Source organism: Barbus barbus (genome assembly GCF_936440315.1).
Source record: "Barbus barbus genome assembly, chromosome: 6".
NCBI classification, from domain to species: Eukaryota; Metazoa; Chordata; class Actinopteri; order Cypriniformes; family Cyprinidae; genus Barbus; species Barbus barbus.
In genome coordinates this window covers 18,390,133-18,416,849 of record NC_136734.1, presented here as the reverse complement: position 1 = coordinate 18,416,849, position 26,717 = coordinate 18,390,133, and the positions used below count along the sequence as shown (strand labels likewise).

The 26,717-nt window shown below is 42.5% G+C and overlaps 2 protein-coding genes across 7 annotated transcripts; one reads left to right on the top strand and one right to left on the bottom strand.

The window, feature by feature from the left end:
• Positions 1-6,000: 6,000 nt before the first annotated feature.
• On the bottom strand, positions 6,001-10,465 carry cfap157 (cilia and flagella associated protein 157). 2 transcript variants are annotated; one of them, XM_079419133.1, is made up of 9 exons: positions 10,134-10,465; positions 9,356-9,627; positions 8,992-9,145; positions 7,751-8,018; positions 7,518-7,648; positions 7,273-7,423; positions 7,025-7,203; positions 6,760-6,891; positions 6,001-6,642 (listed from the first exon to the last, which is right to left on the bottom strand). In XM_079419133.1, exons 1-9 carry the CDS (start codon positions 10,283-10,285, stop codon positions 6,621-6,623), a joined length of 1,461 nt encoding a protein of 486 aa, XP_079275259.1. In that variant the 5' UTR covers positions 10,286-10,465; the 3' UTR covers positions 6,001-6,620. The 2 variants fall into 2 exon arrangements, with proteins under 2 accessions (XP_079275259.1, XP_079275258.1); XM_079419132.1 differs by having other exon boundaries at positions 6,012-6,642; positions 7,025-7,209; positions 10,134-10,409.
• Positions 10,466-17,337: 6,872 nt separating this feature from the next.
• sh2d3cb (SH2 domain containing 3Cb) lies at positions 17,338-26,697 on the top strand. Of its 5 annotated transcripts, none has more exons than XM_079418847.1 (11): positions 17,338-17,717; positions 19,419-19,458; positions 20,418-20,546; positions 20,952-21,385; positions 21,885-21,961; positions 22,045-22,526; positions 24,523-24,638; positions 24,730-24,901; positions 25,079-25,190; positions 25,292-25,498; positions 25,752-26,697. In XM_079418847.1, exons 2-11 carry the CDS (start codon positions 19,432-19,434, stop codon positions 25,913-25,915), a joined length of 1,920 nt encoding a protein of 639 aa, XP_079274973.1. In that variant the 5' UTR covers positions 17,338-17,717; positions 19,419-19,431; the 3' UTR covers positions 25,916-26,697. The 5 variants fall into 5 exon arrangements, with proteins under 5 accessions (XP_079274973.1, XP_079274974.1, XP_079274970.1 ...); XM_079418848.1 differs by having other exon boundaries at positions 17,342-17,717; positions 22,048-22,526; XM_079418844.1 differs by lacking the exon at positions 17,338-17,717 and adding an exon at positions 18,021-18,198.
• Positions 26,698-26,717: the final 20 nt, after the last annotated feature.

Here is a 26,717-nt window from a genome sequence, read left to right as displayed (position 1 = left end):
GGCGGCTTTCGTGGACGAGTCATGCTCCCATTGTGGAAAAATGACCGTCGCGGAGTTGCGGACCAGATTCTGTTTCCTGCAAAGAGGCGGGGTGCCCGTGCCTAGATCTAGGGCCCCACCTGGCGGCAGCCGGGGGGGCGCTACTTCTGACAGTAGCCGGACTGGTCTTACGGTGATGGTGAGGAATTCCCCTCCGAGGAAACAACCTCCGAGGGCTCCTCCTTCAACCGGCACTTCGCAGCCTGTGGAGCTGCCAAGGGAACAGGCTGGACCCTCTCGTGGGGTACCACTTGTATCCTTTGGTGCTCCCCCCGACGATCGGATGTCGATCGCTGCATCGGAGGGTGAGCCAGACCTTTCTGGAAATGATGATTTGGCACCGCTGCCACCTTCTGGGTGGCCGGCAATGCCGGATTCAGATCCGGAAATGGTGGCTATGCTTGCCCGGGCCGCCGAGAGGGTCGGGTTTGAGTGGAAACCTCCACCGCGTCCCAAACCCTCAAGATTGGATGATTGGTTTCTCAGGGTAGCTCGCGCTGGTTCTCAGGGCCCCACTCCGGTACCTTTCTTCCCGGAGGTGCATGATGAGCTCACTGGATCATGGACGACACCTTTCACTTCAAAATTATGAAGAGTCTCCTCTTCAGGGCGTACAGTTTCCTCGTTGAGGGAGCTCTGGATTGGAGGATGGTCTCAACAACCTCGGTTGAGAGACCGGAAGCTATGAGCCCACAGCTTCCACAACTCCGCGCAGGGGTGCACAAGGGTGCCCCCTGCCTGTGAGAGGAGATCCCTCCTGACGGGAATCTCCCATGGAGAGCCGTCAAGGAGAGAAATCAGGTCCGAGAATCATACTCAACCCAGCCAGAACGGGGCTACTAGCAGCAGCCGGACCCCGTCCCGGCGCACACTCTCCAGAACTCTGGGGAGCAGAGCAATCGGGGGAAAGGCGTACAGACGAAGTCTCGGCCACGTCTGTACCATGGCATCCAGCCCCAGTGGAGCCGGATGAGTCAGAGAGTACCAGAGGGGACATTACGATGTCTCCCGAGTCGCAAAGAGGTCCACCTGAGCCTGGCCAAACACTATCCAAATCTGCTTCACCACCTTGGTGTGAAGCATCCATTCCCCGGGGCTCGGCCCCTGCCTCGACATGATGTCTGCTCCCACACTGAGATGCCCAAGGATGTAAACTGCTCTCAGCAAGAGGAGTTTGCCCTGGGAACACACCAGGATCTGGTGTGCCAGCCGGTACAGGGGACGCGACCACAGACCTCCTTGGTGGTTGATGTAAGAGACCACTGCTGTGTTGTCGGTGCGCACCAACACATGGTGATCTGTTAGGTGTGGGAGAAAGTGTTTCAGAGCCTGAAACACAGCCAGCATCTCAAGCCAATTGATGTGCCACGTGAGATGGCGACCACTCCACAGACCGCGGGCAGGGTGACCATCTTCATGACTGCTCCCCAACCGTTGAGGGACGAGTCCTTCGCTAGCATTACGCGGTGACACAGAGCTCCCAACACCGGGACATGAGACAAGAACCAAGGTTGTCTCCACATGTCTAAGGCACGTAGGCCCTGCCATGTGACCTTGATCATGCGAAGCGGGTTTCCCCCCCGGAGAGAACGCCTTGGTCTTGAGCCACCACTATAGGGGTCTCATGTACAGTAGGCCAATAGGTATCAGGTTGGACGTAGCTACCATCAGAACCAGCAGTCTCTGAAACTGCTTGACAGTGAGTGACTGGCCTCCTTTAACTCTCCTGACTGCCGTGAGGATCGACTCAATCCGAGCAGGGGACATACGTGCCTGCATCGTGGTCGAATCCCACACCACACCAAGATAAGTGGTTCTCTGTAATGGTTCTTCTCCATCCTTCTTGGGAACTATGAAGTACCGGCTGTAGAACCCGGACTCTCGTTCATGAGGAGGGACCACCTCGATGGCCTCCTTCCTCAAGAGAGTATCTCGTTCCATTACCAGAGCCTGCTCGGGGCCCACCAGGGTGGGATTCACCCCGCTGAATCGAGGTGAAGGAGAACGAACTGGATTCTGTAGCCTCTCTCTACAGTATACAGGACCCACCGAGACACATTTGGCAGTAGTTTCCACGCTGCAAAATAATCTACTAAGATAACCTGTCTCTCAAGACTGGCCTCTGGTGTAATCACCCGAAGGGGTGGCAAGCATCTCAGCTCCGCTATGTTTCTGGGTGGAAGAAACTGAGATGTGTGCTTACTGGAGATCGCTGCGGCCTGGAACACCACACGTGGCAGGGTTGGCAGACCGATCTCCTGGGGGCACTGAGGAGAGACAGGCACCGTGTAGCGCAGTGTACACTGTTCCTCCCCAGAGGGGCCTGCCCTCATAAGCCCTGAGCCATAAGCATCAGGGCCTTTTTGCCGAAGACCTCTTCGCCTGAAGGACGGTCCGCAGATCTGGCTTAGGCTTCGAGGCCCCCGAACAAGAGCCTTGCTTACCGCCCCGGCCCCTCCGTGGGGGTGGGGGGGGGTTACTCAAGCGGCGACACTCTCCTTCTGAGCCTCTCTATATGAGGAGCCAGCATGCGGCAGGAACGCCACCGCTTGTTTATGGGCCTCAAGATTCAAGATTTTTATTCGTCACGTACAAAATTATACAGAGTATAACCAGCAGTGAAATGTAAGTAGAAATGTAAGCCTCCTGGTGCCTGTCGGCGACGGTATTGACAGCGTTGCCGGACAGGCCAGAAGGCGCAAGCGTGGCATCCAGGAGGAAGACCCTGTCCTTCTCTCTGATGTCAGACAGGGTCAACCACAGATGCCTCTCCACTGCCACCAGGGCTGCCATAGACCGCCCAATAGCACGAGCGGTCTCCTTGGTATCACAGAGAGCCAAATCAGCGGTTCGCCTGAGCTCAGTGATGTCATCGGAGCTCATCACCTCACGCTCATCCAGCAGGTCAGCCTGGTATGCCCGCAACACCGACATAGTGTGCAGGCATGCACCAGCCTGACCCGCTGCCACATACCCCTTGCCCACCAGCGCTGACGCAGCGACTTGGAGGGCAAGGACGGAGCCTTTAGAGACGACGCAGCGTCGGGGGACAGATAGCTTGCGAGCATCTGTTCCACCCGAGGCATCGCTCTATAACCGCAAGCGTCCAACCCCACCACATTACCATAGTAATGGATGAAGATGCGGGCCGAAAAAGGTCTTGCCCACGATCTCGGCACCTCAGTGTGGAGATCGGGGAAGAATGGCAGGCTCTGTGTTGGAGGTGATCGCTTCGCTCACAGAAAGCGTTCACACCCTCCTCAGAAGATGAAACGCGAAGCGCCAAGCCCGCGCCCCGGGGGAAGTGTCTGCAGAGTGGACGGGTGGGGAAGGAGATAGGGACTCGCCCGTCTCCATTCCCTCCAACACATCCACTTGCGAACCCCACGAGCGCCAATGCCGCTCCGTCTCGACAGCAGCGAGAACAGTACCGCGGGGAACGCTGGTGATGGCTCCTCTCTCATCAAATGCCTCGTTTCCACCGAGTGGTACTGGTCAGTACAGTACGGTACGGTAAAGTTCGGGACCGAACACCCTGATCCAGCTTGCGTTTCCACTGCCAACAGTACCCTTTACTTGATAGGCGTGGTGTATAAGCACAATTCTGCCTCTTTTATGTCAGTTTTAATGAACAATCATAGCCATTATAAAAGTATAAGTACAAAGTATAAGAGGCTTATATAAGAGGAAATAAAGACAAAAGCAAACAATTCAGTCAAACGTATGCAACAATGTCAGTGCTGTAAGTTACTACGGTAAAGTTCAAAATAAATACAAAGTTAAACTTTGTGCTCAGTCAAAATTATATTACTAGGAATAAATAATAGATTCATCAGACCACGAATGCCTATTAAATATACACAAAACGAATTGTATCTCATGTTGATACATGTTGTATCTCATGTTGCCAGCGGCAAATGTTGGAAGGACTAGCCAAGCGTAAGGCTGCTCGAGGCGGATACATGCCGATGATCGCCTCAAGCTCTGAAATCGGCATAGCAAATTTTCAAATAGGCACTATACATTTAGAAATAAACTGCAGATTTGAGTTTTAAACAACTACATTCTCTCCTGAAAAACTATTAAAACTACATTTCATGAGACAATAACAGGAATATTTGGAAAATTATGCAGGTTTTTGGGCAATGACGTTTCACAAGTCCACAAGAACAGACAAAAACGCATATTGAGAAACGGCTTTTGTCTGTGTTAAAATATAAAATTATGAAATACACATATTTTTTTTGTGTTTGCACACTTTGATGTAATAACACAGCAGAGCAGAATGAGTGAAGGAGAAGCTTCATCCCCTTGTATCACGCAAAAGAGAGCCATAAGAGAGCCTTCCAGGAGCGAAGCACGTGCATTGGCAAACGTTCACGATGCAAACAGCCGACTCCCTCGAGAGCCGACTGTGCATGCTCCGCTCCCAAGCCGAATGCGCACAAGCTGCGTGTGTCACCTGCAGTGATGTAAGGCTTGCAGGGAGGAACACACAGCCTGCACTGAGAGCTGCTCTCGCCCTTATGTCGCGGATATCTGCTTAACATACCTAATATCTGTATGCAAGAAGATATCAGGGAGATTATAACAGTGGTTTGGACAAACAACACTAAATAAGACTCACAACAGAAAAACATCCGACAGAGCACTTCGCTGAATGACAGAATGCTGACGCCGGTTTCACTGCACATGCTTTTGTACCAGCTAGTCATTACGTCACCTCGCCTGTGACGTCTCGTCCATCCATTGGACAGATTACACTTGTATTCAGAGCCGGTCATGCTGAAGGTGTTCCCCTAGCGTTCTCGGACGCAGCTCGAGTTCCTGAAGAGGAACTGTAGAATATTATTAGTGAATGTTAAAATAGCCTACCGCTGCTTTTATTCAATTATCACTTGGAAAGAGTGACTAGAATATATCTGATATCAATACCATGGTCCATTAGTTCAAGTTAGGTATAGATTACTTACAAGTTGTAGTCCGTTATTGATTCCAAATTACATGACAACAATTTTAGTTATTAACGTAATCACCTCCCATTACACATTTTTATTAATTTAATCAGACTACTTTTTGATTACTTATAGATTACTTTTGACTTTAAATAGGACAACCTTGTACCATATTGACATACAAATACAAATAATAAGAAAATATATTCTATTCATTGTGATTAACAACAAGAAGTGCATTAAACATTACATTGTCAAGTTTTCCCAAACTGGGGTTCGGAAATGAACTGCAGGAGGTTTGTGAGTTTAATGAAAAGCTAATAATTAATTAAATCATAAAATGTAAAGTTAAAATAAATCATTTTAAAATAACATCAATCAAAATAAAATAAAGACTTACTAAAAAAAAAATGAAATATTTGTTTTCCTGCATGTCATGTGACCATTAACCAATGTTAGAGAACAATGAACATGTAAATGTGATACTTAATTATTAAAATATTTAGGCTGTTTTAAAATCTTAGGGGGACTTCAAGTGAAAGAGATTCAGATGACAAGAAAGTTTGGGATACCCTGCATTACATGTAAACAAGAAACGACATCAATTTGTGTAATGTATTGTGTTTGAAAGACAAAAGCCTTCCAAAGACGTAGTAGCTAATATATGCTTAAATAACCTAGAGGTGATAATTCAACTAAAAATAAATGTGTTCATCAGTAGAATAGTTGATGCAATGTGGAAACACTTCTTAAACCTGAAATGATTTTTGTAAATCCAGCGGTCAAATGCGGTGTAGCTACCTGACTAATGACTGGTCTTTGTGTGAATGTCCACAAAACTTGAAGACTTTCTGAATGTAGGCCTACATAAGAGGTAGGCTACTTTCGAAAGGAACATTTAAAAGGAGAAAAAGAGAAATTAGAGGATCAATTAATTATGGATAATTTATTGCTATTGTGTTAATAATAAATAATCATGAAATCAATAAAAATAAACTGTCTAATTGCAAGTATTTTAAAATGTAATTTAATCAAATTACAAGTACTACATTTTTGGAATCTGATTACAAACATGTAATCGGTTACTACCCAGTAGACAAATGATCATTACATACAATTTAACATACACAAGGACCCACAGAGACAGGTGGGATGTCTTATCATTCATCCCAGAATGTGCTCGGACTCCCCCTGCTTTTAGAACCAGTCTGATGTATTTACAACATCTACCAGTAAGGGGTGATGGGACCATACTAACCAGCAAATATTTGAAATATTTTCCATTTAAATAGTTAATATAAAAGCACATTCTCATCTGCTTGCCCCATTATTCTTCTAGTCTAAAATGAAACATTTGATATTCAATAACTGTAACTCTTAATGAATCAGAATGGGAAAATTTAATAGGATACATTTTATCTTTTCTTTTTTTTTTTAAAGTCACTTTATTTCCATTTCAGGCCACGTTCACATATCTGTCCACAATGATACAACACTGCCACCTAGTGACAATGAATGAAAACAACACAATGAAATTAGGAATGACACATAGGCCTACTTCAACAATAGCTACCTTACTTAAAAATACCTCCCACAACTCTTGTGATCAATATGACAACAAAATGGTCACTTTTCACTTGATTTTTTCCTAGAAGACAAAGAGTCAAAGAGTTAATCAAAATTCATCATCTGCACTGATATTTCATGTTATATCAATGATCACATGCTGTGTGTGCTGTTAATGTGCCATAACCTGTACACTTACTTATGTACATAAGCACTCATAGAGAGATTTCCTGTCTTTGATGATGTAGTGTGTGTTTTGCGAGGGACCAATCCCAGATCACCAGTTTTAAAGTGAGAAAGATGTGAAGTAGATTTCAGGAGTTCACTTGGTCTGGAGTTAAAAGCAAGCACGAGAGCCTTTGAATCACATTGCCAAAATTATTGTATTGGTATGTCTTAGAGCTGCAATATGTTGCATGTTCATTTAAATCCATGACACTGAATTAAAATGAATGAATGTGTACCTTTTAATGCCAGAGGCTTTTTTGAGATCAAGACTGCAAGTCACCTCTGGCATGAAGTCAGTAAGAGCTGGACCGTTTCCTAAAGCTGCAGCACTGTCCAGCACAGCCAGTAGCTTCTGCATCATCTGATTTCGTCTGACAGTAATTTTCAGTTCTGAGTCTTCCTCTTTAGGGACCTCCTGTAACTACTGCTTATTTACTTGGCTGTAACACCAAATGGTAATTGACCTGTTTATGTTCACTCTTACCCTTAGGGCCTCTTTTAAAGCTACTGCTGCTTCCTCAAGAACAGTTTTTAGCTGTTTTCTTAGCATCCTTTCCTCTTCAAGCTCTTTCCTCTGTCTCTTGGCTTCAGCTTTTGTTTGGTTTAGCACTTCTATTACTGTTGCATGTTTCTTTCTGTAAGTACAGTAGTGGTAATACTATTAAAATACACTGAAGGAAGTATTTAATGTATAAATATTTTACTTATAAGAAACTTCAGGAGTCTAACCTGAGAGCATCAAGCTCTGTACATATTGCAGAGTGACTGTCCAGCAGCTCTTGGTGCTCCACTTTAAGTTTGGCACACTTCTCCACTTCAGACTGCATTTGCTTGCACTTTTCTGTCAACTGATTGACTACCTTGAGAAAGAGTTATGTTTCATTTTTGCTCTAAATGTTTCCAAACAGCAAAAAGGATTGCTTTAAAAAATGCATGAAAGTATAGACATATAAACTGGCAACCTTTTGATTAGCAACATTCTTCTTGGTTATCTCATGTAGCAGCGGTTCAGTGATGGCATTCTCTATTTTGAGCTGCTTTTCTCTTGCTCGCAGATCATCATTCTCCTTCAGCAGCTCCTTGGTCTTGTCTGAGAGCTGCTGAAGTTCTGCTGTCACAGAGAGGTTTTCTTGCATGGCCCTCTTTGTCGTCTCAGGCATCTTCTGATCTGAAACCCGCCGAAATTCAGCTGCTACAGCAGCAACATGTTGCAGCATTTCTTTCTTTAGCCTGTTTCAGCCAAAAATGTCAATTAAATCAAATGTAACTTGTCGTGAACACATTTATTTTTTACCATCTTATATTTTTAAAGATATCAGCAAGGGAATCCAGCATAAAACCTTTGACAAATGACAGATAATTCCATGTGGTGACCCCTAACGGGAGTAGCTGAAGGTAATAATAATATATAAATATTTCAAATATTTAATTTTGGTAACACTTTTTTTCCCATTTGTTAATATTAGTTAACATGAACGAACAATGAAAAATTATTCTAAAACATTAGTTCATGTTATTTCAAAATGTACTAATGCATTATTAAAATCAAAACAATGAATTTTGTTATTTATGTCATTTTGTGTGTGTGTGTGTTTGTATGAAAACTGAGTTGAAAGTTGAAAAAGCTCCACAACAAAGCGAGTCCAAGGATTTGAAAGAACCTTAGTGTCTTCTGAACACAGTATATGCATACACTCTTAAAAATAAAGGTGCTTAAAAGGTTCTTCAGAGCGATGCCATAGAAGAACCATTTTTGGTTCCACAAAAAAAACAGTTCAGTCAAAGGTTCTTTAAAGAACCATCTCTTTCTTACCTTTTATAGAACCTTTATTCGCCACAAAGAACCTTTTGTGAAACAGAAAGGTTCTTCAGATGTTAAAGCTTCTTCATGGAGCCATTTAGGCAAAAAAGGTTATTCTATGGCATCGTGAAACACTTTTAAGAGTGTATAATTCAAGCAACAAATCTACTTAGAATAAATGCTTCTTTGTAAGGCCTTACATTGCGATCTTTCATTGAAAATAGAAGATGAATGGAAAGCAATCACCCATTTGATATATATGTAATTTCTAATGTTTGGCACTGATGGTTTCAGACCTCAAGTAATGCACAATATTTATGAAAAGTATAGTCATTATTGATCCAGTCATATTCATCTTAGAATGCACTTTCATCTCTGAACAATGAGTATGAACATGCTCACCTGTCATTGTCCAGCACAGCTTTTTTCTCCAGATTATAGATTTGTGCTTGATGTTCTTCTTTTTGCTTTTGAAGCTGCTCTTCCAAAAACCTGCGTTCAGCCGTAAGCTTCTCTCTCTGCATAGAGAATTCCTCCAAAGACGCCAGTTTACCAGCTAAACGCAAAAAAGGTTAACACATTTTAGGTTGTAAGGTGCTTTTATTAATACCAGGAACTTATATGTTTAATGCCTCAGTACAGCTAAGACCTGAAAAATCAATGTGACATTTTGAATTGTAATATATGATGTTAGTGATCATTTATATAAGTTTTTATTTGATTATATGTTTGTATTCTATGTGAATATGTGACTCATCAGAAGTACCAAGTGCCATGTTCTCAGATGTGAATTTTTCCTTAGTTTCTTGAAGCTCGTGTCTAAGCAGGCTCAGTTGTAACTCAAAGGACTCTCTCTCAGCCTCTTGAGCTTGCTGGTGTCTTGATAACGTCTCAGCCTGATCAATCAGTTCATCTTCTTTTTGAGCCAGTGTGCGTTTCAGGTAGAGAACTATGTCTTTCTTCTCTTTCTCCACATTATTGATCTTGGAGTATAAATCCTTTTCCTGAACCTCCAGTTCATCACATTTTTGCTGGTATCTGCAAGAAAAAAAAGACAAGGTCACAGTTCTTAATAACGTGTATGACGCAAGAGCTTCCTACTGAGTGTATGGCATATTTGTTGAAGTATGTTGTCTGGTTAATTATTAACAGTAGATTATAATCCAAAATCTATTTCATTTTAGTTTCCTCAAAGGCACAGACATGAGCTGCACGAATAACCTGAACTCGCAGTAAATAGCCTATTATGAGCCAAATTCTGATGATGTTATTATAATTTTGTGGCCTATATTTTAATCCAAAAATGGCTTACTCAAACTTCAATCAAATTGTCAAATCAGCATCATCATTAGGTGAGTGTTTGCTGCACTTCCTCATTGCTTACTAGGCTCAATGAATGTAGCCTACTAGTGCGTTTTTGTTTTTAGGTTGCGGAGTTTTCTCTTAGATAAATTCAGAAGTATTTTCTTATGAACTTCTGACAAATGTAACATAACAACCAACCATGTAAAATAAGGTCGTGGTAACTTGCAAGAGACTCTCACCTTTCCAGTCGCTCCTCCAAATCGCGTATTTGAGCCCGATAAAAGTTTTTGTCACTCTCCGTCAATTCTTCGTCGTTTTTCTGCTCAGGGTTCATACTTTCCTTTTTAATTGATTTGTCTCCGGTGCCCTTTCCATTCTTTTTGGGAGGCATTGAACTTTTACGTATTGCCTACTTTAAACGAAGGAGCCTGAGAAGTACAAACTTGCAAATGCAATTGTTTCTTGTTGCTATGGAGGTGAGGTGAGGTTTGAGTTTGAGTTTTGTCAGGAGCTGCGCAGAGACATGCGCGAGAGTATACTGCGCTTCCCTTCCAGGAACTCCAGCTGCGTCGAAAAGGCTAGGGGAACGTCTTCAGCGTGACCGCGCTCTGAATACATAGGCTTGTTTGAGATGCGCCTTGCCTCGCCTGTAATTTAGTTGAGATTAGGCGGCTGCAGTGAGGGGAGGAGTGAAAAAAGTGCAGGCAAGCCGGACACTTCCTGAATCTCGTTCTGTTGTTGGACTGCAAACGTCAGCAATGGAAGAGATCGCGTTCGCGTTCTTTATCGCACTTTGTGGATGCCTTTTATAAAAAGACATAATGAGAAATGAGGAGCACACAGATGCTGCACTAAATTTACACTGTTATCCCTAATTATGGGTTAAACATTTCAGAGTGGGATATGGCACAGCTGATTAACCTAATTATGTGTATCCTACTTAAGGGACAGTTTACCCCAAAAAAAAAAAAATCTTTGGGTGAACTATCCCTTTTTTACATGAAACATATTCCATATAAATATATTACACAATTGTTTGTCACCTTAATGTACATTTGAATTTCATGTTTAATGATTAGGAAAAGTGTGTACAGCAAATTGTTATTCAAAATTAATATGAAACAAAAACACATTTTAAATTAAGAAATTAGCATGCATGTGTGGGCTTTGTTTACTGCACTCCTGAAATAAGACATACCCAGATAAAGATCTCAGATAAAACACACAAACATGAGGCCTAATTGCAAAACCGTCACATTAGATGTAGCCTATGCATGCATGTATTGATGGATTGACTCATTTATTTAATGGAATAATGTTGTACAAAAATGTAAATGTACAAAATTAACACCAGCATACAATACATAAAGAGAAAATTACAACAAACAGGACTTCAAACCAAGAAAATAAAAATAAAAGGGTAAATAAATAAAGCACATGTCCTAATTACTAATAAATTACTATAGAAAAAGTAAATAGTATTAGGCTATAGGTAATGGACTTCTTAGGATTAAGGGGAAAAAATATCAGATGACATTCGCAGCCAATGAGCATTAAACTGTGTCGTCAGCAAGTCGTTTCCCATGATGCTTTTGATCAGCGTAGTCAGTGGAGAGCAACTGCGCTCGACTGCAGAATCCGACACGTGCGCCTTGCGCTCGCGAGAGATTTTTGACATACGTCAGCATGACATCAGAGCAAGGCGGACCGCACTCGGACACATTTCTAACCGGCATGCATCTCGCGCTGATCACCGGTGATCGGTTCTGCGCAGATTTTGCTCATCTCAAACAAGCCTTATGTGTAATCTGTCCAATGGAAGGGCGAGACGTCACGGGCGGGTGACGTAATCGACCAGGAAGCATAAAAGCACGTGCGGTGGAACCGGCATTAGCTTTTTGTCATTCAGCAACCGCTACTCTGTGTGTGTGTGTGTGTGTCGATCTGTGTTGTGAGTCTTATTTACTGTTGTCCCTACAGAATCACTTGAAATAAGCTCCACAATGTGTGCAAGCACTTGGGCGAGAGCAGATCGCATTACAGGCTGTATGTTCCTCCCTGCAAACGTTACATCACTGCTGGGGATACACACAGTCCGTGTGTGGTCTGCTTGAGAGCAGAGCACGCAGAGTCAGTTCTCGAGGGAGCTGACTGCCCGCTTTATGAGCGTTTGTCACTGCGTCTGCTTGCTCTCAGAAGGCTCTCTTTGAGGAGTGAGCTTTCACTAGCGTTCCTCGCGGTGCCGGTCCCGCTTCTGCCGAAGAAATAGAAAAAAAGGCGGAGCGGCGGCTGCGCTCGTGGGAATTGCACATGGATCAGGTGGAGGGAATGAAGACGGGTGAGCCCCTATCTTCTTCCTTTCCCATCAGATCCAGCGTCCGCTCTCTGAGATCGGAAGTCCGCCCCACGGTTCTTCCCCCCAGAGAAAGGGCTCGACGCTCCGCCTGTCTTCCTCCGAGGAGGTGGACGTGAAGGACATCGATGAGCTTTGTAAAGCTGCAGTGTTTGCACAAGCATATTATGAATGACGACATCATTATATTCGCGCCGTCAGCTCTAAGTAATGGGGCTGATTGTGCTTCTCCCCGCCGTACGATCTCACGGTCCCACCGCTGCTGAGGCACGGCGGCGAGTGAGATCGCGGGGATCGCAACATGGATCTGGCGGACGGGTTTGCCCTATCTCCCTATCTCCCCCTGCATTCCCCAGATCTAGCGCTCTCGCTCGGGGCTGGAAGCCAGTGGTGCGGTTCTTCCCCCTTTGAGTGAGAGCTTGCTGTTGCAGCATTACATCATTCTCATTCATATCAGAAGCAATGCCCCAGGTGGAACAGACGCTCGCGAGCTATCTGTCCCCTGGCGCAGCGTCGTCTCTGAAGGCTCCGACCTTGCCCACCAAGAAGCTGCGCACAACTTCAGTGTTGGTGGGCAAGGGGTACGCGGCTGCAGGTCAGGCTGGTGCGTGTCTGCACACCATGGCGGTGTTACAGGCGTACTAAGCCGACGTACCTGCTTAAAGAGCTAGATGAGGGATAGAAGCTCAAATCTGCTATTTCTGAGCTCTGTAGAATCGCTGGCCTCTGTGGCTTACCCTATTTGACATGAAGGAGATGCCCCGCTTGCACCTTGTGGCCTGTTCGGCAATGCCATCAATTCCGTCGTCGACAGGTAGCAGGAGGCCCGTATACAATCGGCGGCGTTCCAGCGGTTCCTCCCTCGCTGATCTCTAGCTCTGGGGGCTGCTGGGCAGGAGCAGCCCTCGCCGTGTGCCAGCTCCTCATACAGAGAGCCACAAAATAGAGTGTTGCTACTCGCGCACCCCCGCGGCGGGGCCGAGGTGGCAAATACTCTGGGTCAGGTACCTCTAGGACTAAGCCGGATCTGTGGATCGTACTTTATTCTAAGAGGTTCTCTGCCAAGACACTTGTTCCCTCAGTAGACACTTGGCGATGTGGGAGCCCATGCCAAGTGTGTCTCATTGGGTCTTGCCTGAGCAGACTCTGGTTCTATCAGCCTGGTCTTCCTAGAAATGATGCGGGTCTGAGGACCATCGTTTCAATAGGAGGCTTCAGTTGAGGCATTCCTGATGCTATGGCCCAGGACTTATGAGGACAGGCCCCTCTGGGGAAGAGCGGGTTACACCTCATTATACGGTATCCATCTCCCCCCAGTGCCCTCGGGAGACCAGTCTGCCAACCCCGCCAGAGTTCCAGGGAGCAGCTGGCTCCAGCGAGCACTTCTCTCAGTTACTTCCGCCCTGAAGTGTAGCGGAGCTGAGAAGCTCGCCACCCCTGCGGGGGTCTCTGGAGCTCCTGGTTTGGCTGTCTCCTGCTCGTCCTCCGTTTCAGGGCACCGAGCTAGCAGCTCTGAGTACATCAGAGGCCAGTCTCGAGAGACTGGTTCCCTTAGTAGACCATCTGGCAGAATGGAAACTACTGCCAATATGTCTCAGTGGGTCCTGCGTACTGTAGAGAAAGGCTATCGTATTCAGTTTGGCGCCGCCGCTGCCTTTCAATGGGGTGATTCCCACGTTGGTGGGCCCCGAGCAGGCTCTGGTCATGGAACAGGAAGTAGACACTCTCTTGAGGAAGGAGGCCATCACGAAAGAGAGTCTGGGTTCTACAGCCGGTACTTCATTGTTCCAAAGAAGGATGAAGGGTTGCGTCCCATTTTAGATCTGCATCAGTTGAACCGCTCAGTCATGCGACTGAAGTTCAGGATGCTCACTCTCAATCAGGTCGTGTCTCAGATCAAGTCCGAGGACTGGTTTGTCACGATAGATCTAAAAGACGCATACTTCCACGTCTCCATCCTTCCCTCTCACAGGAAGTTCCTGAGGTTTGCTTTTGAGGCAAAGCATACCAATATCGGGTCCTTCCTTTCGGCCTTTCACTCTCACCCCGCACTTCTACGAAGTGTGTGGATGCTGCACTGGCTCCCTTGTGACTCAAGGGCATCCACATACTCAACTATATCGACGATTGGTTGATCCAAGCTCAATCAGAGCAAGTGGCGAATCGACATCGAGATGTCGTTTTCACGCACATGAAAGTGCTGGGGTTGAGACTGAACGCCAAGAAAAGCGTGCTGTCTCCAGTACAGCGAACCACTTATCTAGGCGTGGTGTGGGATCCGACCACGATGCAAGCACGCATGCCCCCTGCTCGGTTTGAGTCGATGCTCACATCAGTCAAAAGAGTGAGAGAAGGCCAGTCACTCACTGTCAAGCAGTTTCAAAAACTGCTGGGTCTAATTGCAGCTGCGTCCAACGTGATATCTATTGGCCTGCTGTACATGACAATGGTGGCTCAGAACCAAGGGGTTCTCCCCGAGGGGAAACCCACTTCGCATCCAAGGACACGCGGCGATGCCTACATGTCTTAGACATGTGGAGACGTTCTTGGTTCTCGTCTCAGGGCCCGGTGCTGGGAGCTCATTTTCGCCGCGTAATACTAGCGACAGACGCATCCCTCACCGGTTGGGGAGCGGTCATGAGTGGCCACCCTGCCCGCAGTCTGTGGAGAGGTCACCATCTCACATGGCACATCAACTGCCTGGAGATGCTGGCCGTGCTTCGAGCAATCAAGCACTTTATCCCAGACCTAAGAGATCACCATGTGTTGGTGCATACCGACAACACAGCGGTGGTCTCTTACATCAACCACCAGGGAGGTCTGCGTTCGCGCCCCTTGTACAAGCTGGTGCACCAGATCCTTGTGTGGTCCCAGGGCAGACTTCGCTCGCTGAGAGCCGTCTACATTCCTGGTTATCTCAATATGGAAGCAGACATCCTGTTGAGACAGGGGCCGAGGCCCGGGGGAATGGATGCTTCACCCCGAGGTGGTGAAGCAGATATGGAGAGTGTTTGGCCAGGCACAGGTGGACCTTTTTGCGACTCAGGAGACAGCGCAATGTCCTCTCTGGTTCTCTCTAGTTCCTCCAGCTCCTCTGGGACTGGATGCTATGGTACAGACTTGGCCGAGGCTTTGTCTGTACGCCTTTCCCCGATCGCTCCCGGGAGTTCTGGCGAGAGTGCGCCGGGATGAGGTCAGCCTACTTTTGGTAGCACCATTCTGGCCGGGCCGAGTTTGGTTCTCGGACCTGATTTCTCTCCTCGACGGCTCTCCGTGGGAGATTCCCATCAGGGGAGATCTCCTCTCACATGCAGGGGTCTTTCACCTCCGCTCGGAGTTATGGAAGCTGTGGGTGTGGCCTCTGAGGAGGCACAGTTCATAGCTTCCGGTCTCTCAACCGAGGTTGCTGAGACCGTCCTCCAATCCAGAGCTCCCTCTACGAGGAAACTGTATGCCCTGAAGTGGAAAGTTTTCTCTTCATGGTGCAGAGATCACCACCTTGACCCAGTTAACTGTCCGATTGGTACAGTGCTGGAGTTCCTGCAGGCCCGTTTCTCCGCAGGGGTAACCCACTCCACCCTGAAGGTTTACGTGGCGGCTTTATCGGCCTACCGCGCCCTTCTCGGTGGCCTCTCAGTGGGTAGGCACCCCCTAGTACATGTTTCCTCCAGAGGCTGAGGCCTCCGGCCAGCGAGCTTATGCTATGTGGTGGATCAGGATGTTATTCCATAGCCTCAAGTCATCTGCTCTCCCCCTTCTTGGGGATCAAGACTCAATTCTCAGAAGTTGGTCTTTGGGATGCAGGTCCGACCACTTTAGCCACTCGTGGCCCTTTTTCTCTCGCCTTCACTGTGCTCCTGAGGGATACACACAGGGCAGGTACTTGGAAGTCTGGTGGGGTGGGCATCTCGTTCCCCTAATGTTTTCGTCGCAGCTCGAGTTCCTGGAAGGGAACGTCTCAGGTTACGTATGTAACCTTGGCTCCCTGGAGGGAATGAGACGCTGCGTCTAGGCCATACTTCCAACATCCCTGCCGGCGGTTGCTTCGTTCCTAGAAGCTGACGCCGGTTCCACCGCACGTGCTTTTATGCTTCCTGGTCGATTACGTCACCCGCCCGTGACGTCTCACCCTTCCATAGGACAGATTACACATGTATTCAGAGCGCGTTCACGCTGAAGACGTTCCCCTAGCGTTTTCGACGCAGCGTCTCATTCCCTTGAGGGAACTAGGGTTACATACATAACCTGAGACGTTTTTCACAGTCTTTCAAAATATTATTCAAAGAGGTTTGGGCCTATTAAACGGCCATTTCACTTTCATTTTTGATTGAAACATGAATTGCATCCTGTCATTTGCTAATTCTACCCATTTCTCTAATGTTTAACATAAGATTAATAATTGCTTTACATGTGTTAGTTCATGTTAAGAGATGTAAACAAATTGAACCTTATCGAATATAATATATGAGCACTTTTTTTTTTTTTTTTTTTTACTTTTTACTTGGTTTGTACTTATCAAACTTGTATTTGAAGAATTAGTCTTGGCCTTTTACCTGGGGCCTGTTTCATAAAACAAGTTTACCATATAAGCCAGGCTTATTTAAGTTAGTCTGACTTATTTTTAACCAAATCAACTGACAATATGTCAGACTAGCTGAAATAAACCTGGCTTATTTGGTAAACTTGTTTTATGGAACAGCCCCCAGGGTGCCGTTTCCTAGAACCAGTTTAAAAACTGCATGACTTTTGAAAAAGACTCATTGATTCATTCTCATTGTTCACATGGTCACATATTTCTGAGAATTCGCATGACACTATATACTGCTCACGTCTGTTGCAATTTCCTAAATTGTCCTTGAGGAACTCCCCAAAGTTCTAAACAATTCATATTTTAAAATTAGTACATTCTTACCGAATCTCCATGTATGAGCTTCATTGGTGTGGATGACATTTTCACATAGGCCTAGTAAAAAAGTTAACATTAGCCTGTTTTGTTTTGTTTAGTTTTGCCATTTTTAAACGCTAAATACATTTTTTAAAAGTAAAAAAAAAACTCTGTGCTTTATCTGCAAACTGCGCCACTCAGAGACTGGCACAGGGAATAATACAATGATCTGAATGAGACCATAGGCATCTGCGAGCCTCAGTTGGTATGGCTAAACTGTCTAAACAAAAGCTTTTGGCATAACAGGCATTTTGTGAGTATGATGAAGATGCCAAGTTGTAGGGGGAGGGTGAGAAAGATACAGAAAAAAACGACGTCATCATGAGACACTGCAACATTGTAGCAAAGAATAATAGACGCGCTGCGTGTCAAGTGTCAAAGAACTGCGCGTGAAACGCACACATGACATGGACTCCCTCTCACTCACTCACCGCGGGACAAGCCTCATGACCATGCAGTGGTTAATGACAGCTGAGGTTGTGTAAACAGCTTTAAAACATGGAATGAAAGTGAAATTCTATAGCAGTAAGTTCTACACTGATCGCTGAGGTCAGATATTACAAAATTATGTTGAAAGTTTAACTCTAAGGTCTTCTGATTAAGAAACTAATCGTAGAAGTTGCATTCTCTGTATGGAAAGGGTAAACTGTCACATGTTAAGGTAAAGTTGCATTGTCCATAAGACTTTTGTGTTTATAGTGATAGATGGTGCTTGTTTATGGATGTCTGAGAGGAGTAGAGAGGTTCGGGGAGGGGAGTCTGCTCATTATGTAACAGTCGTTTGGAAAAGTGTTTTGGCGCTCAGCTTTCTGAGTCTGACATTCCTACAGTTCCATTGGGATTCGGTTAGACAACACAGCGAGAGCAGCTCACAGAGGACAACACAGAGAAACAACGTGCGCAGAGGACGAGCTCATCCTCATCCTGTCCTATCGCATGTCGCACTTGTGGAGGGTCTAACAAGTCTTTTATAGAAGATAATGACTTTGGTGAGAATCCCTTTCCGGTAGGAGGCTATTTTATGATTGTTAAAATGAGTAGGACGTCTGAATAATAATGTACGCTATGCACTATGGGTGTAAGGAGCTGAAGTGTCCTTTAATATGTTTATAGCATAATACACTTTTTGATACTGCAATATTTGTTTCTCTTCATGATTTCACTGAGAGAAAACAGCAAAACAAACAGCTCATCCTCATTCTGTCATATGGCATGTTGTATTTGTGAGTGGCAGGATTTTCTACTGAGAACAAGTGAAGTTTCTGGGAAGTGTTTTGTAGAGGAGAATTACCTTCTGACAATCCTTTTCTGGTTGGAGGTTATTTTATGGTTATTAAAAGGTTGTTTAGGTGACCTCTGATTTATAATGTAAACATCATAGTAAGGTGTTCTTATGACATGTTTCGATGGAGTCATTTTCTTAAGCATTTTCTTGTTTTTCAGTTAAAAAATGTACGTGTGTTACATTTGCATGCAAACTAAATCGTGGTATATTATTGGTATTAAGACTTTAATATACTTTCTAGAACCAAAAAATCTAACTAAATGTGGTGTCGTTTATGCTTAAATCATCAAAAAAGAAAAAAGGAAGAAAAAAACAATAAAGAAAAAACAGGTAGTCCATGAGGTGAGAAATTCTCTATTTATGTATTTATACTTCTGTACAGCTTTCATATTTATAATGGAAAAGAACAAAACACTTGTTTAGAAATTCAGATTTCATTAGTCTTGTGTTTTTTGTCTGAATGTGCGTTGAGGAATGTGTGCAACGTTTTGTTTTTTAAGGAGGTTTTTTCTCCCAACCCAGAAGGCTGTGTTCAGAACGTTAAATATCTGGTTGTGAAACCGTGAGAGGGAACTGGTGTTGTAATCTCTAAGATATTCAGACTGTCTGGCATGGAGGCTTTTTGTTTTGGAATGGACACAGCAGGCTATAACTGGGTGTTGTCAGATGTGTCTGTAGTCCAACAGTAAATGTACTGAACTGTGTAAATGCATCCCCTAATACACAGAGGATATAGTGGTCATGGGAAAGAGCAGCATGTGTTTTTCCTGTGACAGTTTCCTGCCTTGGAGCCACCTGCCTGTCACTTCATTTTCTATGTGAAGTTATGCTTATGAATAAGTGTTTCCACTCAGAAACAAACACATGACTCCTAGCTCATTACCATATTTTGACATCGGTTACCACACTGTTCTAATTGTATCACTTTTCTGCATTTACAGGCATTCAGGTCTCATGGAAAACAGTGGTGTTTATGTAAAGGTAGGCTACCATGTGATACTTGTAAATGTAATATATTAACTTGACAGGTTTTAGGGTGACATTGTGGGTACATTCCAAACCATTCCTATTGACTTCCATTGTATTTTTTGTCCATTGTATTTTTTGTCCATACAGTAGAAGTCAAAGGGAATTGAAACTGTTTAGTTATCAACATTCTACAAAATATCTCCTTTTGCGTTCTGCAGATGAAAGAAAGTCATAGGTTTGGAATGACATGCAGGTAAACTGACGGACGAATGACTTTTCATTTTTAAATGAACTATCCCTTTAAATTTTGTAAAAAAAAAAAAAAAAAAGATGAGCACTGACAATTAAAGATAAAAATGGCTGCATTATAAAGGTTATTTTGTTTTGGTGACACAAAGTGTTGGTCACAAAGGAATCTGAGAACTTCGCTATTAAACTCTAATTGAATTAGGATGGGTGACACAAAAGGGCTTGGACTGCTGCCCATGACTTCAGAATGGTTGAGGACAAACAGGGTTACTGTAGGCAACCAACTGTGCCAAATGTTGCTGTTTATTTTAGAGCAACTGAAAACGGGCTCACATTTAAATAGAAGCGTTTCACATTGTACCACTGTCAGTTGTTGTATCATCTAGAACAAAGGCATTATTTTCACCATCACTGTCGTTTGTCTTTCTGCACAATAGTTACTTAACATGCAGGACATTTTCCCATCATTTAAGTCCAACTATATCAGTGTTATTGCTCTAGATGAACATATAAATAGATTGCATAATGGGGCTAGACTCCACACAATGCTGTTAGCATATATTACTGCAGTGATATATATTGGCCTATTATGAACTGTAAACACAATGATGTTACCTTAACAGCTGAGAACTGCAATCTAGATGTGAGTCATTCGTTTCATAGGAAGTTTCTCTTGATTTCTTTGTTGTTATGGTTTCTCATCATTGCTTTATTTTATTTAGTTTTCTAAAGAGACATGGCAACTGAATTCCCCATCAGACAAACTGAAGCAAGAGTTGGAGCAAGAGTTGAAATTAAGCAGCTGTAACTTATCAAGTCATGGCTGGTACCATGGTCGCATACCTTGGGAGGTGAGTTTATAAATATTTTTATGTACACTTTTAGAAATAAAGGTTCCAAAAAGATGTTTTCCTAGCAGTGCCATAGAAGAACCATTTTTGGTTCCCTCAAAATAATCTTTTAGTTAACAGTTCTTAGAAGTACCATTTTTTTTGTCTTTCGATGAAGAACTTTTTAATATTCTAAAGAAACCTTTTCATTGTAAAAATATTTGTGGAATGGAAAGCTTCCATGGATGTTAAAGGTCATTCATGGAACGATAGATACCAATAAAGAACCATTATTTTTAAGAGTATACTATTTAATATCCTCACATATTTTCATGTTCTTGGTTTGACTAGTGTTTTGCCATCTCAAAATATTATACATATTAATGGATTTTATTTACAGTATAAATTAATAATGGCTTTTTCCAGGTTTCTGAGTCTCTTGTGCAACTGGATGGGGATTTTCTAGTCCGTGACTCCCTCACTAACATTGGAGACTATGTCTTAACCTGCTGCTGGAACCAGAAAGCTCTTCATTTCCTCATCCACAAGGTTCTGCTCAGATCTTATGAGACATATACTCGTGCACAGTACATTCTGAAGGAGGAAACTTTTGATTCTCTGCCAGCTCTGGTTCATTCCTATGTTGGAAATAAAAGGCCTCTGTCAAAGCAGAGTGGTGCCTACATTTATTCACCAGTTAACAGGACACTTCCACTAAGATACCTAGAAACCATGTTAAGGCTTCCAAGTGTAGAAAACAGCCCAGTAAACTCACCAACCATGCAGAAGGGAAGCCAAAAGAAGAGGGAAAGCATAACTGTGACAGAGGCTTTGGAAATTGAGCTGATAAGACAGCAGAGGTGAGTTTTATGATAGAAATTGTTCATAAAATCAGTCATTGATATTAAAAGTGAACTGCTTCATTTGAAAATGTCATTCATCAAAGAATCCTAAAGAAGTATATCATTAAATATTAATCAGCAAAAACATTGAAAATGAAAAGAACCATTATTGACCAATACTAACTGATTATAAATGAGCATATTAGAATCAGCATTTTAAAATGATTTCTGAAGGATCATGTGACACTGTAGACTGGAGTAATGGCTCCTGAAAATGTAGCTTTGCCATCACAGGAATAAATCACATTTTAAAATGCATTCAAATAGAACCAGTTATTTTAAATTGTAATAATATTCCACAATATAACTATTTTTACTATGTTTTTTAAAGAAATGTTGCCTCTGTGAGCATAAGAGGCTTCTGTCAAAAACGTTTACAAAAATTGTATATAAATCTCATCCTGTAAATGATTAGGTTTTGTTTTAATCATTTATTGTCCTGTACTGTATTCCACAGTGATGTTGTGAGGAGTTTTGAAGGTACCATAGAGCAGCACGTTGTAGTGTCAACTTCCCCTATAATAATGAGCACATGTAAGATTCATTTCCCATCAAATCAAGTAAAACCAGAAAGTATGAGAATAGCATTGTGACTGTGTATCTGCTTTTGTCTCCAGTAGCCAGGCGGCGACAAAGCCCCTCTGAAAACAGGAAGTTTGTTATAGTTCCTTCATCACCTGTTCTCCAAAAGTCCAGTGAAATACGACTTTGTTCATCTCCCCCTGAAAACACTCTCATATATTTGGAGCCAACAGTACATCTTCTGTCCTCCATGACACATTCCCATCAAAACAACAGAGAAGCAAACCATGCCCAAAATGACCCAGCAATTTCTCAAGCTGACCCTGTGGCTACAGATCATCTCTTTGTAAGATGTGAAATGCAGACTTTTGTTTGCAGAGAGGAGTACGATGAGGATTATTTAGTGCCTTTCACCATGGACACAGTTTCCTGTTTCAAACCTAGTGTGTACCAGTCACCACTGATGCCCCCAGAAAATAAACCTTTGGAGACCAGAATACTGAAAAAAGTCAAGGATGTCCTGTTTGAAGTTGATATAAAGACAATGGCAATGCATATCACCAAAGTTGACTGCATGGTAAATTTGAATGTATAACTGTTTTGAGATTACAACCCGAATACCGGAAATGTTGGGATATTTTATAAATTTAAATAGAATGAAAACTAAAAGAATTTCAAATCACATGAGCCAATATTTTATTCACAATAGAACACAGATAACATAACAAATGTTTAAACTGAGAACAATTTACAACATTTTACAATGTTATGCACAAAATGAGCTCATTTCAAATTTGATGCCTGCTGTAGGTCTCAAAATAGTTGGGATGGGGGTTTACTATGGTGTAGCATTTCCTGTTCTTTTCAAAACAGTTTGAAGACGTCTGGGTATCGAGGTTATGAGTTTTGGTATTGGAATTTGGTCCCATTCTTGCCTGATATAGGTTCCCAACTGCTGAAGAGTTTGTGGTCGTCTTTGACATATTTTTCGTTTAATGATGCGCCAAATGTTCTCTATAGGTGAAAGATCTGGACTGCAGGCAGGCCAATTCAGCACCCGGACTCTTCTATTACGAAGCCATGCTGTTGTAAAGCTTCAGTATGTGGTTTTGCATTGTCCTGCTGAAATACACAAGGCCTTCCCTTCTCTGGAGGGGAGCATATGTTGCTCTAAAACCTTTATATACCTTTCAGTATTCATAGTGCTTTCCAAAACATGCAAGCTGCCCATACCTTATGCACGTATGCACCCCCATACCATCAGAGATGCTGGCTTTTGAACTGAACGCTAATAATACGCTGGAAGGTCTCCCTCCTCTTTAGCCTGGAGGACACAGCGTCCGTGATTTCCAACAAGAATGTCAAATTTGGACTCGTCTGGCCATAGAACACTTTTCCACTTTGAAACAGTCCATTTTAAAAGAGCCTTGGTCCATAGGACTCGACTTCTGGACCATGTTCACATATGGCTTTCTTTTTGCATGATAGAGCTTTAGTTGGCATCTGGAGAAGGCACGGTGGATTATGTTTACTGACAGTGGATTCCTGGGCCCATTTAGTAATGTCAATGACAGAATCATGCCGATGAGTGATGCAGTGTCGTCTGAGGGCCTGAGGGCCTTGTCCCTTACGCACAGAGATTTCTCCAGTTTCTCTGAATCTTTTGATGATGTTATGCACTATAGATGATGAGTTTTGCAAAGCCTTTGCAATTTGACATTGAGTAACATTGTTTTTAAAGTATTCCACAATCTTTTTACACACTCTTTCACAGATTGGAGAGCCTCTGCCCATCTTTACTTCTGAGAGACTCTGCCTCTCTAAGACGTCCCTTTTATAGCTAATCATGTTACAGACCTGATATCAATTAACTTAATTAGTTGCTAGATGTTCTCCCAGCTGACAATTTTCAAAATGTATTGCTTTTTCAGTCCTTTGTTGCCCCCGTGCCAACTTTTTTTAGACCTGTAGCAGGCATCAAATTTGAAATGAGCTCATTTAGTGGATCAAAGTGTAAAATTTCTCAGTTTAAACATTTGTTATGTTCTCTATGTTCTATTGTGAATAAAATATTAGCTCAGGTGATTTGAAAGTCTTTTAGTTTTCATTTTATTTATTTATTTTAATTAAAAAAGAACATCCCAACATTTCCGGAATTTGAGTTGTAGATTACTTTTCATGCATTAAAATAACTGACATTTACTAGAGCTGCGCAGGAAATCGGAATGTTTCAGAGTGAAGCACAGCACTGTGTTTTCATTTATATACGACCAGCTTATAATGCAGTTTTTAGTGGGGTTTTTTAAATCCTAAAATAGTTTTTATTGTAAAGTGAAATATTACAACGGTAATATTTCTTCATTTGTTTATTAGTTTTTTATCGTCAAATTGATAGATAATCACAAAACAATTGTGACAATTTAATCACATTTTATTATTATTATTACATTTAATCTTGATCTTCTGAACATTTAAATAGTCTATGTTCTTTTTTCAAGTATATTATGTATGACAAATAAAACATTTGTGCATAATATTTGTGAATAACATGATTACTCATCTTCACTCTGCAGGTTGCTCGAATTCTGGATATGTCTGATGATATGATGAAAGGGATGGGGGTGAGTTCAGGATTGGAGCTGCTTACCCTCCCACATGGACATCATCTCCGTCAAGATCTGCTTGAAAGGTTGGTTATCCCCATTTTGTTCAATAAATTATTTTGTGAGATGACAACCTCTACATTAAATAACACCAAATAACTCTTTCTTGCCCCTCAGGTTCCACACCATGTCCATAATGCTGGCTGTTCAGCTGCTGGGCTGCACGGGCAGTGCTGATGAAAGAGCCACCCTGCTGCATAGAGCCATCCACCTGGCCTCTGAACTCAAGAGCAGTTTGGGCAATTTGTTTGGCTTTGCCACAGTTATGAAATTCCTTGAATTACCACAGGTTAGGATGACTGATGAAAACATTTCTCTTTTACTATGAGGAAAACATTTTATTAAGTAGTTTTTTAATTAATAAAAATAAATGGTTCATGAGAATCTTTTTTCATAAGAATATATAAAAAATTATAATAATAAATCTGGTCTTTATAATGCTCTAATGAATAAATCTCCTTTTTAGATTGCTCGCTTGGATGAGACATGGACAGTTTTACGTCAGAAGTACACAGAAAGTGCTGTTCTTTATGAGAAAACCCTTAGACCCTCAATGAGGATGATGAATGACGGAGAAGGTATTCATTCACACATTCTCTCTGTTACACAAAGTTGCTTTAAAGATTCTGTTTGCTTACCATTTCAAATTCTCAAGTGACAACTTCAAACTCTCTTTCAGAGATAAGTAGACCCACAGACACAAGTTTTCCCCATGTGCTCCCTCTGCTGTCTCTTCTTGAAAGAAATGTTGTGGCTCTTGAGGAATCAGAGTCATGGGAAAGTGCAGACACTGGAGTGGCCATGGTCTTGAACCATCTGGATGCTGCACGTACAATCGCGTGCAGTGGGAGGATCTTCAGTGCAAATGCAGAGGCCAAACTGCAGGGTAATGGCTTTATAACATAAACTATTTCTAATGGGAACAGAATTTTAGGACTATTTAGTATAGCTGCACTGTCATAAAGACAACAAATGCTTGCATTTATTAAACTCTGTCCACTTTAAAGTCAAGGTATAAAAAAAGCAGAAAATGTGCATGCTATAAATGAAATGTCATTCAAGTGACACCCAGTGAGCATTAAGGTTATGTTTTAGAAATGTTTTAAAATGTTACTTATTTCTGAATTTTTCATTTGCAGGATTTCAGGAGGAAGCAGATGTTTGGGAGGTCTTCCTCACAGAGTTTCAGATGCGTCTCCTGTGGGGAAGCCATGGAGTGGAAAGAAATAAAGATGAACGCTATTCAAAGTTTGATGAAGTGCTAACAGCTCTGTCCAACAGACTTGAGTTTTCCGCAAAATGACAGACTGGATGACTGCTAGTCACATACTATTTTCAGAATATCCACTGTTTTATGAATTTATTTAGTTATGTTCATTTTTTGTTGTTGTTGTTCATAGTTTATAAAGAGGATGTAGGCCTATGTCTGCCACTATATAAACTCAACATATCTTGCAATTTGAACTTATTTGATTTTCAATGTTATTTTTGTTTTATATAATGTGTTATTATTTACATAGTGTACATAAAATTCATACTCAAAGTTATATTTTCAAAACGAAATAACCTATATGCTAATCTTGTTAACTTTGAACTCTGAAGTATGTGTTTAATTGCACTGTTATTGGTTCTTATAATCGATAATAACAAGATAATGGGTAATATTTACTCATTGGTACACTTTTTGGAGATTTAAAATTTATATATTTAACTCTACTATTTCATACTTACACATTTTAAAATAAATTCAGAGCTGATTTAGCCTATTCTTTGGTTTTCTTCCATTCAAGTTACTGTGGTGTATGTTTCCAAGAGAAATGTTTGTTTATCTGATTTATTGCCAAGCTTTTACTGATTTGAAATTGTAGTGTATGTACTTTGATACCAGTCGCCACATCATAGCTAAGTAAATCTTGGGTCAAGTGAATCTCTAATGCCTAATTTATTTAAACATCATTGATTCAGAATCATTTGCCCTATGCATAGTTCTTGTGTAAGAACTTTTACTTTCAACATTTATTTTAATTATTATTAAACTTCAATAAACACAGAGAAAGTGCAGCTAGGACTATAATAATACATATGAAAACATAAAACACATACAA

Bases quoted from the DNA above. Each gene is read 5' to 3' on its own strand.
- cfap157 (XM_079419132.1), bottom strand. From the start codon at position 10,285: ATGCCTCCCAAAAAGAATGGAAAGGGCACCGGAGACAAATCAATTAAA. The intron at 9,146-9,355 runs GTACTTCTGATG...TTTTGCGTTTAG, and splicing joins ATCTGAGAACATGGCACTTG to CTGGTAAACTGGCGTCTTTG. The intron at 7,424-7,517 runs GTTAGACTCCTG...CTGTACTTACAG, and splicing joins ACAGAGCTTGATGCTCTCAG to AAAGAAACATGCAACAGTAA.
- sh2d3cb (XM_079418844.1), top strand. From the start codon at position 18,173: ATGACTTTGGTGAGAATCCCTTTCCG. The intron at 18,199-19,418 runs GTAGGAGGCTAT...CTGCATTTACAG, and splicing joins TTGGTGAGAATCCCTTTCCG to GCATTCAGGTCTCATGGAAA. The intron at 25,191-25,291 runs GTATTCATTCAC...ACTCTCTTTCAG, and splicing joins GATGATGAATGACGGAGAAG to AGATAAGTAGACCCACAGAC.